The 14,922-nt window shown below is 46.4% G+C and overlaps 1 protein-coding gene across 15 annotated transcripts in view; it reads right to left on the bottom strand.

The window, feature by feature from the left end:
* Nucleotides 1-14,922, bottom strand: part of ZNF618 (zinc finger protein 618) — a 115,999-nt gene that overhangs the window by 40,628 nt on the left and 60,449 nt on the right. For 11 of the 15 annotated variants that reach the window (XM_057379798.1, XM_057379805.1, XM_057379808.1 and 8 more), the window contains one exon: nucleotides 4,687-4,770. The exons of the other annotated variants lie outside the window; for them this stretch is intronic. In XM_057379798.1, coding sequence (XP_057235781.1) covers nucleotides 4,687-4,770 — 84 coding nt within the window. The remainder of the gene's footprint in view (nucleotides 1-4,686; nucleotides 4,771-14,922) is intronic. 15 annotated transcript variants of the gene reach the window in all.

Below are 14,922 nucleotides of genomic sequence, written 5' to 3'. Positions count from 1 at the left end.
AGCACACACTTGACTCTCACTGCTGCAGTTTAGTTATTCCTATCTGCACTCAGGATCCTTTTAGAACCAACAAAACTAGGAGAACCAAGCATCTAAATCATACGGGACAGTAAGGTGCTCAATGAACGGAGGACTGATGAAGCTTGGTTTCAAACATGTTCCTTGCACCCCATCACTTCATCCCAGCAACAACCAACCCCTTCACCACAGCTGTGGATAGATGGAAAACAGCTCCAGATGTTTATGAATCTGTTTTTTTCTGAATATGGATTGCTGTCTTTAGTTCAGATATCACATCAGTATACAAGGAGGATTTCCCTGGTCAGCTTGGTGTGGTGTTTCCCCCCTCTGCTGCCTGACACACCCTGTGGGGTACACACTGACTTCCCTGGGTAGTCACCCAACCTATTAGACAGCCACAGCAGCCCATGGGTTGGTATTATGAGCCCATAATAAACAAGTGTGGGTGGATACGAGCCCTTCGCAAACAAAACACATCAGTTTGTACAGCCATGGATCATAAAACCAACATGCTTTCCTCCCCAGCAGGAGCAAGGAGTGGAGGAAGCAGCTACCACAGCCCCACAGAGAACCTGCCATTCACAAAGCTCCCCTGCAGCAGTGGAGCTCTATCCATGTTTCCCCACTATGGGCAAAGTTAAAGCCTTGTTTTTACCTCTTCCATGCTGTGTTCAAATGCATCAGTGTGCACATTAAGTAAGCTTTTCTTTTACTTCTCCATCACCTTACTTTTAAAATTACTCTGTATTTTAAGCTAGGATATATTGGTAAAGACTAATCACTCACTTGGGTTCACCACTCAGTCCAGCAGGACATAGGGTTCAGCACTAAATAATCATTGTGGCCCTTTATTCTGCTTAGCAGAATGACTGTAGAAGCTATGGGGATCTAGCAGAGAAAAATGCCAAATCTAATGCCAAATGCTGGGCACTGGAACTTTACCTCTGTGAGTAAAAAATATTTGTGTCTTAATCAGAGCACAGCAATGCTAAAATAGAGTTAAGGGGATTTTAGAAGTCTAGGCTGGACAGGAGGGGTGAAAGGGACTTGTTGAACAGACATTGCATGGCTCAAGGGAGAGGAGGAGGAGCAGCAGCAGAAGACACCTGCGAGAACATTCCAGTGGGAGAGGCACTGGTGAGTCACATTTAACTGTGTGTGTTCTGTTATCTTGTGCAGGCTCCTTCTGTGGTCACACAATGGTGCTGAGGGTCTCCCTCTACTCCTGGACCCTTTCCCACAATGAAGAGGATCTAATGATTGCTGCTGAGTATCTTTGTAGCTGTTGCAAAACACCCCCAGTCAATTAGCACAGTCAATTAGCAAGTCAAGTAGCAGAGAAAACTCTTAACATGGCATCAGTCATCAATCCCAGCTTGCTGGGTGTCCCCAAACCAAGGAATCAACCTCCTTTTTGAAGGGCAATGAGCCATGCAGGACCAACTGAAGGAAAATTAACTCTTCAAAGGAGTCCCAAAGACCAGGCACTTTCACATTTGGAGGACAAAAACTATTATAGCCTTCCTTTGGAAGAAAAGAGCTCAGTAAATAAGGAGTGTTAGAACAGAAGGAAACTAACACACCATTTGACAGGGCCAGGCACTGGCTAGTTGTGGTCCCTGTAGCACAGGGGGGCTCTCATTGTCCCCAGCACAGCCCATGCTGGGTGTGAGCACTTCTGCTCTGGGCAGTGCAGGGAAAATGGGAACATGGGAACACGTGTAACAGCACAGTCCAAGAGAATAGGGCTTTGCTCATGTTGTTACGGGACTGTCTTCTGGCAGGCAGAAGCATCCTCAGAGATTACAGAGAATTAAGAAATATTTCCAGCTGGTCCAGCTTGGCACTGATCTCCTCCTGGACTCTAGGAGAGAACACCCAGCAAACAGTGCCCAGMCTCAGAGACAGGAGTTTATAGAGAATTCACAAAGTTCCAAGAGCTGCTCATGTGCAGCCAAGCTTTACCTCTCTGAACAACAGTCCCTCTTCAGACTGCTCCYAAGTGCCAGACTCCTCCTCCTTACCCAATAAAGCCATCTTTGCTGTCAGCCTTTAAATACTTYCAGCCTGACCCCAGCACCAACTGCTTACTTAGCCAGAAACTCCCTGAGCAGAACTAGTCCTGCAGTACTACTTAGAGTGACAGAATCTCCTGGGTAGGAAGAGACCCACAAGGATCAGACACCACAACAATCTCAGAGCATTGTCCAAACACTTCTTGAGCTCTGCCAGGCTGTGACCACAGGGAACCTGTTGCAGTGCAGTTTTCCTGCTCTGGGTTATAACTCCTACCCTAGGGTATACAGCTGGGGCACCATAAACAACACATGTAGCAACTCAGCTTGCCATGGGCAGAGATGCAAGGGACTCCAAGTGCTCAGGTGTGGCTGCAAACCCACACTGAAACCATCCCTAAATCTCTGGAGACATGGATCCAGACAGAGCCAAATTAAGACTACCTGAGCAAGTTTGCTCAGGTTCAAACTCTCTGCTGTCTTCAGGGAGACATTAAGGCTCCCTCCAAAGCACAACAACACCAACTGGCACTATTAGGGCAGGGAAAGACACAGCTTAGCCCACCAGCACATGGGTTCAGTGCTGTCCCTTACCACCATTCACATCCTTGCTGCAAGCTGAGCAATCGCCCTGCTGCAAACACAGACCTTCAAAATGCTCCAAAGATATCTGGTCAAATCCCAAACTCCAGCAAGTATCATTCTCCTTCATGCTCAGGAGCCTTTCCAAAGGGAGCAGGGATTCCAGAGAGAGGTCTAATGAGTACCAGCTGTACTTATTTAGTCAGCTCACAATTAAACTTTAATGCACAGGCCAAAATAGAACATCTCACCAATAGAAAATGCAAGGCACAGCCTCATTACAAGGCAGCTCCTAAGCTAGAAAGGACCCACATGCTGAGATGGCAAATGGGCAGTTTTTTCAAGTATCATAAGAAATAACTCCATGGAACCTGGAAGCAGTTGTGACTCCTCTGCTTGCAAGTGGACCCCAGTAATAGAGAGAAAATCTCTGCCCATCTCCAAGGGCTGCTACCAGCTGGCTCCTGTGGTGTGTCCAGCACTCACTCACACCTGCTGAAGCCCCTGCCCTGTGGCTGAGCTCAGCTCTCTTCCCAGATCCTGCATGCAAGATTTGAAGAATTTTTGTYGGTTTGAATCAAATATTCCACAGAGAAGGAAGCACATATTTCATTTTGGCAGGAAAGAGAGGGCAGAGAACACATGCCCTGCAGTAGCAGCCAGAACAAGACACTTATTTCCTTTGAGCCCTTGGCCTCAGTGGATTTTGCTTTGGAAACCCAGAAAGGGAACAAGAGCAATCAGAAATGCGTTGAAATGTCAGAAGCTCTGTATCACTTAATACATAGCTAAAAATACACTTATCCCACCCTCCTAAGCACAGGAATACCACAAAAGCTGTGTACAAACTGATTTCCACTGGGCTCTGAGAGCTCTACRCAGCATCCCAGAGACCCAGACTGGAAACAGTCACATCCAGCTGCCATCCTTGCAATGCTGACAGCACARCCTATGAAGGGTTTCAAACGATGGGCTCTCGTCACAGCAACTGCAGGAGCTCCTCAAGGACTTATCCAAGGTGAAGAACAATTTTCACCTGGCCCAGCATTCACACTGAGATTTCAAAAGTCACAAAAGGTACTTGATGGAGGAGCTCTCACAGCAACTGGCACACTGCAGATATCCTTGACTCCTATTGATCCACTCTTGCAGAGCACTGCAGGAAAAGCTGTCTAGCAGGGACAGCCTCCACATGTGGAAGGGCAAAACTGAATGTAAACAACAGTCTGCTGAATTATTCCTAACATCCAGAAGTGCTGCAGRTCCCAAGCAAGATAAAAGCAGGATAATTAGAAGCAGGCAGTCTGGACATCACTGCTAGTCCTGCTCCATGGTCAGGGTGGCTCCTTTGCACCAGGAAGTTTGGGAATGGCAAAAGAAGTAACCAACATCAGGCTGGTAGTATCACATGCACTCTGAGATAATTCCACATTCCTCATTCCCCTTGGCAAACAAGGTTTCCCAAACATAAAGTCCAGCTGTGAAAGGGCAGGGGCTGGATTTCTTACAGTTGTAACACAATTATGTCAGCTCTCTATTTGAGGCTGTGATGCTTCTGCCCCAAAAAAGGCTTTTKGAGTGAAGCTTAAGTGACCATGAAGGGTCAGCATCATCCCTCCAGCCTCAGCCAGTGGATCACAGGACAGWCCATGACATGCTCTGATCCTCAGTCTCACATGCCTTAACTGTTTCCTGAAAATCTGCTGGCAGATGCTCAAGTCTTTCGGAGTCATGCTGGTGACAAATCCAGAGGGTTGGTGCTGGGGAATGGCTGTGTGGCAGTATCTGGAAAAAACATCACCTCTCCTTGGATATCTGCCTCACTGAAAAGAACCATGAGTAACACCAACACTCTTCAGGAAGAGCCWGTCACTATCCACCTGATGCAAAGAAACAGGAGAGGATGGCATTTTCTGAGGAACATGCTGCATTCTTCCCACTGAGAAACACCTTTCCAAGCTGTGTCCACGGCACACACTACCTGAGCAGCCTCCCCAGAAGATCCAGATTGCAGCTACTTCCTTACAATACATCAAGGAAAAAAAAACAAAACATCTGGGACCCTCACTTGTTTCTGTGGATTCCACCCAGGGCAGCACAAAGACAGCTCTGGAGAGAGGCTTCTTCTCCCTTTCCGCAGCCAGAGGGGCACCTAGATGGAAAGGAACACATTTATGGCTTCCTAAGCTGGCAGGACGTTCCCCGCGCAGGCTCACGGACAATTCCTTTGACCTGAGCCTTTGGCATCTTTTGAGGATTCTTCCAGATGGGCAGTGAGAAGAGGCAGAATCAGGGCTGCAGACAGGACCCAGACCTGCCTCTCCTCCCCACTGCAACTGTCCCCTGCACACAGGTTACAYCTTTGCAACTGCATTTTAGAGCCAGGGACAGTGTTGCCAGTAAAATCAGGTCAGTTTACATCAGCACTCAACTTAAAGGTGTCTAATGGCAAAATTCCTTGAAAAGGGAGCAGGACTGAGGCCAAAGTCAGCGGCAAACCCTTAAGAGGATTAAAGTACCCAGAGTTACATTASTAAGGATTAAATAATAATAAAATTCAGAATTCTGGAAAGGACAGAAACTCTCACACACAAAAGCACAAGCCAGATCCTAAGGGGAGGTAAAGAAAAAAATTTCCMTGTGGGCAAACTATTCCAAGGTCACTCATTTCTCAATAATTTACTTCCTCCCCATAAATATTTGGCCTCTGTCAGGAACACAGGAGACACAGGAGACATTGAGGAATACACTGACTTAACACAGTGCTTCCCATGCTTCACATAGGGCAGTCCCTTGGGATGCAAACTGCCAAGGCAGGAATAATCCCAAATCTTCACACAGAGGGGTCAAATCCCCTGAAATGGCACAAAAATTAGTGCAAGGTGTTRGCTCACCTTCCAGCTGGCAAGGGGCTAAATGACAGGTGAGAGGGTATTGAGCCACAGGCTTGTGCTTGGCTCTCCATGAAGTATTGGATCTCCATGAAGTATTCCAGAGCCATTCCAACTCCTAAGGGCTGCTGCAGATGCAGTCAGGAGCTACAGGGCTGATTTCACCTCACAGAAATTTTTAAGCATTCAAGTTGGTAGCCAGAGAAATCTATAAATTCTGTGATACTTTACTGAAAACCATGTGTCAGCTGAATGTATAACAATGGAGATTTCCATGCACACCATCCAGGCTGGATGGAATCCCACTAGGTCTGGAAACTTGATGCCAGACTACCAAGAATTTCCCTGCAGAAGGGAATACTCTGATTCAATTGCTGAGAGAAAGAACCCTTGTTCAGAATAGTCTGGTGGTTACAAACCATTTTTTTCTAAAAACATTTTGGGCAAAAGGTATTTTGGACACTACTCATTGGATGTTGAGAGACAAAAGACTTCCCAGGCATTCTCAGGATGTTACACATCAATGAATTTCCTTCTCCCTCAATTTAAAGTACGCTCAAATTGAATCCAAAGAGACAGCAAATATCAGCAATTTAAAGCAAAAACATTAGTGTTTTACAATTATCCCCCAAATCAGCATCATGAACCAGGATATTGAGGATCCATGACAAAATTCAGAAACACCAGACAAYGTACAACATGAGCAGATCCTGTCTCATCCTGCCTCATTCTGGTGTCACTTCGGGGCAGGGTTAAATTATTTTTTTGTAAATTCAAGATGTAAATAAGAGTAAGACAAAGAATGGTCTAATGAGAATCCTAAGGTGCTACTCACAGCAATTYGACAATGAACTACCGCATTTTGCGCAGTTAAAAAAATTGGTGTACTTGCACTTACATAACCTGAAAATGAGGGAAGARTTATCTTTTATATCAATAAGGATCTGAAGTCCCTTCTCAAGTGAAAAACTTCATTCAGCCCACACATGGAGCTCTACATAGCACACAGTAAAGGTCATTTTCTTTTAAACCCCCTTCTGGAATCAGAAGGGTTTGGCTGGGAAGACAGCACTTATCTATCTCACAAGTGGTTGGCTTAAATGATGTAGCACTGAGAGTTTCATAAAAGAAAAGCAAATTTCATCCTGACTTTTTCCTATTTATTTGTCCACAACTAAAAATTCTGTCCTTACTGTGATTTCCAGAAGGGAATTCACATGGATTATCATTTCTAAAGCGGAAAGAAGAAGTTAAATGACTGAGCAGCATTGTAGAAGAGATCTCGACTCCATAAAACTTCTTAACAAACAAAATGAAATTAAATTAAGCCAGGGGGAAGCAGGACCCCCCTCTCAACAACCACCTGAATAATCAAGAACACCAACCCTTCTGCTTAGGCTGAAAGAAAAAGGAGTCAGGAAGCTGATCCTTGTATTCCTCTGCCTTTCCTGATTATAAAATCCTTAGGAGTGAAACTACTGAAAATTTAAATACTCARAATWCTGAARGTGTTTGGGTTTGTTTTCTATTCAGGTTCAACATTGCTGAGATGCCAACAAGCAACTGAACAGAAAAAGGTCAGGCTGAAAGAAGAATTTGGAATAATCACTGGTACTGCTGTTGTACACATTTTCCGTTGCTAAATTCTAACCCAGGTTGGAAGATGGAAAGTGCATTCCTCACTGGATACACCAGGGATGGATTTCTGCCTTCACTAAAAGTCTCCTGGCATCTTCAAGACAAACTGAGGGATCACCAGAACAGTCTGTGATTGCTAAAATTTTTACCCTCTTTTCATTGAAATGGGTATATTTCTCCATCATTTTCCTGCCTAGGAACTCTGTAACAGATTTGTTTCCAAGTAGTAACATCCAGATTTTGGTAATTTTCTCTATTTGAGCATCATCTGAGAAAGAATTGCATACTAGCAATTTTCTGTATAAGATCATCTGAAGATCACAGAATTATAGAAAACTAGAAAGCCTCCTCTTCTAAACTCTTTGATTAAAACTACCCAGAAAGACACTCCAGAGCTATGGAAATGCAGGATTTGCAGGAGCATCAAAGCCTGCAGTGTGTGTCCTRTTCCCGAGCACATCTTTAGGACTTGTACAGCAACACACCAGATAGCCAGGAACTGCTCCCAATTTCACCCCCTGAGAGARAGGACAGATCACAGAATTACAGAACATTCTGCATTACAAGGGACCTATAGGAATTACAAGTCCAATCCCTTGTCCCTGGCCCTGCACAGACCCCCCAACAACCCCACCCTGTCCATCCCTGGCAGCGCTGTCCAAACGCTCCTGGAGCTCTGGCAGCCTCGGGGCCGGGACCATTCCCTGGGGAGCCTGGGCAGTGCCAGCACCCTCTGGGGACAGAAGAACCTTTCCCTGATATCCAGTCTAACTGTCCCCATTTATTTATCTTGGGAAAATATCTCCAATATCTTGAGTTTTAAACTCAAAATTTATTCATGCTGTAAGTCCCTAAACWAAGTTTCTTATTTTCTTTATTCTTYCTCCTGCACTGAAATTTATCATTCTTGGTCTCAGCCCATTGGTCATTTACATGTGAAGATGAACATATTCATCTCCTTGTTTGGCAAATGGGAATCTAAAGAGACTTTACCTACTTAAAATGCAAACACATTAGGAAAATAAAATCCATTTTTACAGCTCTCCCCAAGGAGCAGGAGAATTATTAAATAAGAGCACGGGGAAAATGAATCAGGCAGTTGTAAATGATTCATGGTTCACCATGGTGGCTGCCCGTGGGTGTGCACATACACAGCATTCACATCACACTTTTCATTGGGTAAGGTATCAGTAATCACAACAATGTGGCTTCCTAGGCTTGGCTCTGAAAAAGCCTGGGTTTGGCCCCAGAAGAGTAGAAGAAATCAAAAGTTAAGTTTACTTTAAGGAAACCTTAAGGTTGCAAATCTGAACATTTAAATTAATCAAGAATCAGAGATGCTTCCTTAATCATAAACTGAAATCAGCAAACCACCTCCACATCTTCCCATCTCTGTCAGAACATTACAAACACCATATCCTGTATGAGTAAGGTGTGGGCAAGAAAACTTTAATTTTTACTATATTAATTTCATGGTTTAAATTCACAACCCTCCAAATGTTTTTGCACATGCAAGGCGTTAGCACTGTGCCTCCACAGTTAACATTTGCAAGGCATATTCCAGCCCACATCCCAGTTTCTAACCTTTCACTGCTTTTCCAAATAAATTCCTTCTCAGGCTGAACTTTCTCACGCTTAGTCAGAGCCTAAAGGGAAATATGTTTTTAAAAGATCAGATCAATCATTTTTATTTATGGGGTTCTGAAATGTTTACTGTGTATTCCATTTTGGAAAAAAAAATAATGCTATTTTCCTTTTTTCCTTGCTGCAACTGCAATGGAGACACACATGGATGTACACCTCTGCYCAGGTGATGGATTTGAGTACATCTGGCTGAGAAACTGGAAAGGAAAATGTTCTGTTTGCTGCCTRCAACATTGTCAGACCCAGTGAACATTACTGACCCCCTCCCACCAAATGTCCTGCCTTTCCCCAGTACCCAGGTACACACAATAAGCAAGTATGAGCAACTAGAAATAGAGAAGAAGAAAGTAAACTCAAGATGTATTTGTATTTAATATATATATTCATAATAAAGTTTCAAAAGTCACTGTTCTGAAGATTTTGGCACCTCTCACATTGTATTTATCCTTAAATGCAGTTATTTTTAAACCTGTGATAATGCAGCAGGTGCTGTGCATCCCTGCCTTCCTTGGGATTTGCTCCTGAGCTGCTCATCAGGCTGTGTGGAGGTGACATTGTCTGACAAATCCCAATGACCACACTTTGCTTCTGCAGCCTGAGGGTGGTCTGGAACACCTGGATATATAACACCTGTGAGATGGTATTTGGGATTTTCAAAAACTACCTGCTAACAAGRAAAAGGCCAACAACAGAAAGGCCAAGAGACACAAAGAAGAAACAGGCTGTGTTACTTGGGATCAGCTGGGATTTTGGGGAATGTGGCCCAGRAAGTTTCCAGCCTGTGGAGCTGGTCATAGTGAGCATTAATGTTCTCTGACAGCGGCTTGTTTATGCCAGGATTTAAGGCATGAGAGAATATCACGGATGGTCTGGGCTTACAGACAGGATTTGTGCACTGGGCTCTCAAGCATCTCCCAAAATGTGGAGGTCACCAGAGAGCTGTGCAGGATTAACCTGCTGGCAGGCTGAACACTACGATCTGCTTTTAAGGAACAGCACAAAATCCAGCTGTGCCTCTTGAACAGAACTGCATGTACACAGGAGCAGGAGATGGGATCTACCAGCAAACAATCATTAGTGGTCTTCCAGCCTCCAGCAAATGTCACTGAATTGCCATAGTAACAAACTGCAACACCCCAGGAATGGAAACAAGCAGTGCAGTAGAGCCAGATTATTGTAATGGAGCTGGTTTTCCATAYTGTTTTCCTCCCCATCCCCCTGGCTGGTGCCACAGTACTGCCTAGGAGCACAGCCTGCTTTAAACTGCAACTTGCTTGTGATGAYAGTCCTTAGAAAAGGTGTCACCAGGGAAAAATCACAGAGCAAACCCCGCTGTCAGCAAGCTGTCCTGACAGCCAGCCTGACTGACACACTGGAGATCAAGGCTCCCAAAATCTCACCTTGATTCTTCCCACTTTTAACAGCACTTTATTTAGAGAACCCAAGACTGGTAGGACTCTCCTCCATAAATTTCAGCATTGCTCCCCTAGAATTAGGACTTTCCCCTGGGAAGAGGATCACTCACAAAGTCCCAGGTCACGAACCAGACATCCYTGAAGTTAATGCACCAGCTGGACTTTGAGATACCTTCAGCTTTTAGCAACACTTCCCTGCCCATTTGCCTGTGCATTTGTTTCTGRTTTCTTTCCCAGGGCACAGAACTGCAATCCAAGGGCTGTGCCCAGCACTCAGGGACTGGGTTACAAGCCCAGGGACCTGCACTTTATTCCACTGCCACTCACCCATTGGTTGCCTCTGGCAAATCACTTTCTTTCTGTCCTGCTGCTTCCTGCCTGCCCACAGAATTCCAAACTGCTCTGGGAAGTGATCTGAGGCTCAGTCAGGCAAAGGGCTTAGACCTACTATGGACTGGGAGCACAACCTACTGTATCTGTTCACATTTGGTATTTTGGTATTGAAAGGCCATTGCTAAGGTGAAATGAGGCAAGTGTCATATTAACATTTGCCAGAGCAGCCTGAATTCTGCCCTAGGCTGGTCGGAAGAGGCARAGCACTGTAAGAAAGAGCAGCAGTGAGCAGGCAGAGCAAAGCTCAGCTGCTACATGCTCCCAGGTGAATTTTCATGGGCAACCATAAAACTCAGTTCCCCTTCAACCTCTGCAAGCCAGTTATGGGTACCCTGGAGATGTTCTTGCACATAAGCTTCTCTTTCATGTTGAAAAGGATGGTACCAAACTCCAGCAGGCTGAATATTACAATCACAGAACCCCAGAATGGTCTGGATTGGAAAGGACTTTAAAGATCATCTCATTCCACCCTCTGCCATGGGCAGGGACACCTTCCACTGTCCCAGGCTGCTCCAAGCCCTGCCCAACCCGGCCTTGGACACTGCCAGGGGCAGCCACAGCTACTCTGGGCAGCCAGTGCCAGGSCCTCCCCACCCTCACAGGGAACAATTCCTTCTCAGTATCCCATCTAACCCCGCTCTCTGTGATGGACACAACCCACTGGACATGACCCAATGGGTATAACCCACTGAACACAACCCACTGGACACACCCTGCCCCACACTCCAGCACAGTGCAAACACCTCCTCAGGTGAGAGAAACTGCTGCCTCAGCCGTGGCCCTGCCCACACAGGGCCCTGKACCCTCACTTGCCTCTGGGTTAATTCAGCGACCTGACTGGTTGCCAAGAATGTCCTGTGGAATGCGAGCAGCAGGAGGGAGACTGTTTGTGCAAAGTTTGTAACTCCCCTAAATATGACTGGAATTTCCACAGAGAAAGAGAGCACAGATCTAGCACCAAAAAGGCTAGTTTGAGGACTCCCCWAAGTCTGGAGCAAACCATACAGGCATATGAGCATCTCAGAAAAGACTTCCAGACTCTTCTACAGGAACAGTCAGTGACCCAGATGTCAAACTGGCCACATCTGTCTAGGCAAAGATATAAAATAGATAGTTTTTTTCAAAATCACCCTCTTCTCTTCCTCCTCCCAGCCAGCTGAAGTTGGTAGCAGTCAGACAAGTCTCTTTAGCACATTAGCGCTGTGGGTTGCATTGTTTTCTTCTCTCTCATGGGGGAATTCTGGTCTTGGACTCTGAGCCAAGGCTAGAAAAGRAACTCGCAAAGCCAGGCAGTTGTCCCCATGAGCACATCCCTCCTCAGCACCACAGAGCTGTGTCTCTTCAAGAATGGGTCCAAAAAGATAAAGGGAGTCCCAGAGTCACAACCTATAGACTGTAAACCCCAAAGACTGGAAATAACCATCTAAACGCAATAGTTTTTCCTCAAGGAATTCTTCAAAGCGCTTTCCCAGCTGGAAAGTCTAAACACCACTGTCTCCTCTTTAAGCAGGCAGTGGACAAACAACAGATCTCAGCTGAGTCCCAGCTTGGCCCATGGCTCCCTTCTTCCCAGGAAGAAAAAAAGACCAGGATGGGCCTTCCTCCAACAGCTCCTTCTTATCACGGCCCCTCAGACATGAAGCAAGGGCACGTTCCAGCACAGCCTCACCCAGCAGGTGAGTYCCTCATCCTCCCCACAGCCCAGGCTCACTCTCACAGCCAGGCACTGCCTCCCAAAGCCAAAGAGAGCTGGTTGCTCTGGGGCAGCACAGGGAGCACAGCACGGGACCTGCCATGAAAGCTCGGCTGTGATCCAGCCCAGGWGCTCTGCAGAGGCAGCAGCTGAGATGTCACCTCAACAAAAGGCTGCTTTCACCAACATTGTTTAGGTGACCACTGGTGGCTGTGAGTAACAGCTGGCTCCAACAAGTGACCATGGAGAAAACCTGAATAGCTTTTCAAACACTGCAGTTTGTGATGTGAACTAATGTAGTATAATGGAACTAATGTAGTATAATGGAGTGATATGAACTAATCCAGGGCCCCACTGCTGGTCAAGGGACTCCACACCCACAGGTTCAGAAAGAATGCAATCCATGCCCCCCAGAGAAGCATAGGAGAGAAAACAAGACCTTCCTGTACCCCTTAAATAGTGAGAATTTTTGAGAAAAAGCAGCAAACCATGCCTGCAGAAGCCATGAACGTACAGGTTCCCAATGAGACAGAAATAGCAGAGCAAGACTGGAACAATGCAGACATCTGTAAGAGAGGGTGTAAACAGCCAGATCGGGTCACAGAAGAATAGCAGTGTAGCAGCGGGCAAAGCAAAAATAGCAGGAAAGGAAAGATAAATAAAAAATTCCTAAAATATATGAGGAGCAAACAGACTGACAAAGAAAAAAGAGAGCCATTGAGTGGAAAAGGGAGAAGAGACGTGCAGAAGCAACCAGGGTAGGTCAGGGATATAATCCAGCCTCAGAGGAGAAGGCATGGGGAGGAAAAAAGAGAGCTGAGTTGTTTCACTACAGCACAAGGAGGAAACAGGAACTTGTACCATGTGCATTTAGGCACAGCAGCACCAGACAAGCAGTCTCACATCCACTCTGCAGGACAGGTCCAGTCTGTCCCTCCAGCAGGGCTTAGCCATGGTGGATCCTTCTTCCTCGTTCCCTACCCCATCACTCACCATCTCCCTATTCTGGTGGCTTGGGTTTGCCTCCATCTCTTTCAGAGAGATGAGACTATTCTGGCATATGAGTGTGGCACGTAAAAAGAGGGTCAGTAGTTGCTGCACTGGGGATGGGGCCAGACTCAAACCGCCCTGCATGAAGATGGAAGCAGTTCCTGCCCCTCCTACTGCTTCCTGCTCCATCTTCAGGGCCACCATGGCAACTCCTCAGAAGCYTGGCATAGGGAGCAGCTGCTTCTCACTGTTCTTTCCAAGACATCTGCCCATGATGCCCCATTCTCCCCCTCTCTCCATGACCCAGACACTACAGAAGAGGCATTTACATCCACAGAAATCCTTCTATAGCTCCAACAACATCAAGTCTGCCCACACAGCAAAGGTGTGAGCCCTCATGTCTTCTTCTCTCTTCACACATCACTCTGCCCTATCTTTTCCAGCCAAACAAGTTCCCACAACAGATGAGAAGGGGAGAAACTGACTTACTGAAAAAAAAGCCTCTTTGCACAAGGTGGTTCCCAAGCTCTGGCAAAAGTACCCAATGCCCAAACAGCAAGCCCAGGATGCACACAGCCTAATCCAGAAAACAGCACTGCCTACCAGCAAAATTCAGAATAAGGAAGCTGGGAGATGAGCCTGAAAAGCCTCAGGATAAGGACAAAACACCAATGGGCAGCCAAGTACTGACTGAAAGAGAGACACTAAAGGAGGTGACAGGAGGCTGGGAAGGAGTCTCCATCCCCTGCACAGAGTTGGAYTCTGTCAAGGCAAAGAGAAGGGCTCAGCTGCAGAGCCCAGCTCCTCCTGTGAGCAGATACAGTGTGTACACACTGATGTGTGATGGCTAGCTGCTACTAAGATGTTTTGGGTTAGGGCTGAGGATCTTCATTCCCCACCTGCAGTGAAGTCAGTCCTGCTTCCTTTTGCAGACAGAAAGCCAAGACCTCTCTATGCTAATGCCAATTGTTCACCTATCGCAGAATGGGCTAAAGAAAAGAGTTCAGAAAAGGTGGCCTGGTTGTACTTTTTAATTATTACATTTCTTTACTATTTATCTAACATTTCTATACCCACCCAGGTTAAGTTTGGTGCTTCCAAGTTACGCTCTGCAACCACCAGTTTTGGGAACTTACCTTTCCAGTGCTAATCATGGCTCTCACCTAATACATAGCAAAACCCAGGTGGGCAGAAACCACAGGAGACCTCTGGTCTGACCTCCTGCTCAAAGCTGGGTCTGCTCTGAGCTCAGCCCTGGTTACTTGGAACTTTATCCAGGCTGGTCTCATAAACCCCCAAGATGCACCTCTGTGGGTGCCTGCTCCACAGCAAGGGAACACTTTTCCTTCATCACTGCCTCAACCTCTCTTCTCTACGCTTTATGCCCATTACTCCCAGTTCTTCCACAAGTCTGCCTGGCTCCAACTTCCCAGTCACCCCCTCATAGGGACCATGAGTCTGTCCTCAGCTCCCTCTGCTGCCACTCCTCCCCCTGCTGCCCTCAGTCCTGGGCAGGCTCTGGCTCTCCCTCCYCGGGGCTGGGGCATGCACCCCAAACTGCGGGTTTAGGGTTTAAAACTCCTGCAAGACTTGACACCACTAGGAAGCCTGTCAGTGCCGTGCCCGTCCCGGGGAAGGAA

The sequence above is a fragment of the Malurus melanocephalus genome, unplaced genomic scaffold, assembly GCF_030028575.1.
Source record: "Malurus melanocephalus ecotype Western Australia unplaced genomic scaffold, MMel_1.1 scaffold_424, whole genome shotgun sequence".
In the NCBI taxonomy this organism is placed as follows: Eukaryota; Metazoa; Chordata; class Aves; order Passeriformes; family Maluridae; genus Malurus; species Malurus melanocephalus.
Note: the sequence above shows the minus strand (reverse complement) of the source record. Positions and strands in the feature narration are given on the sequence as shown.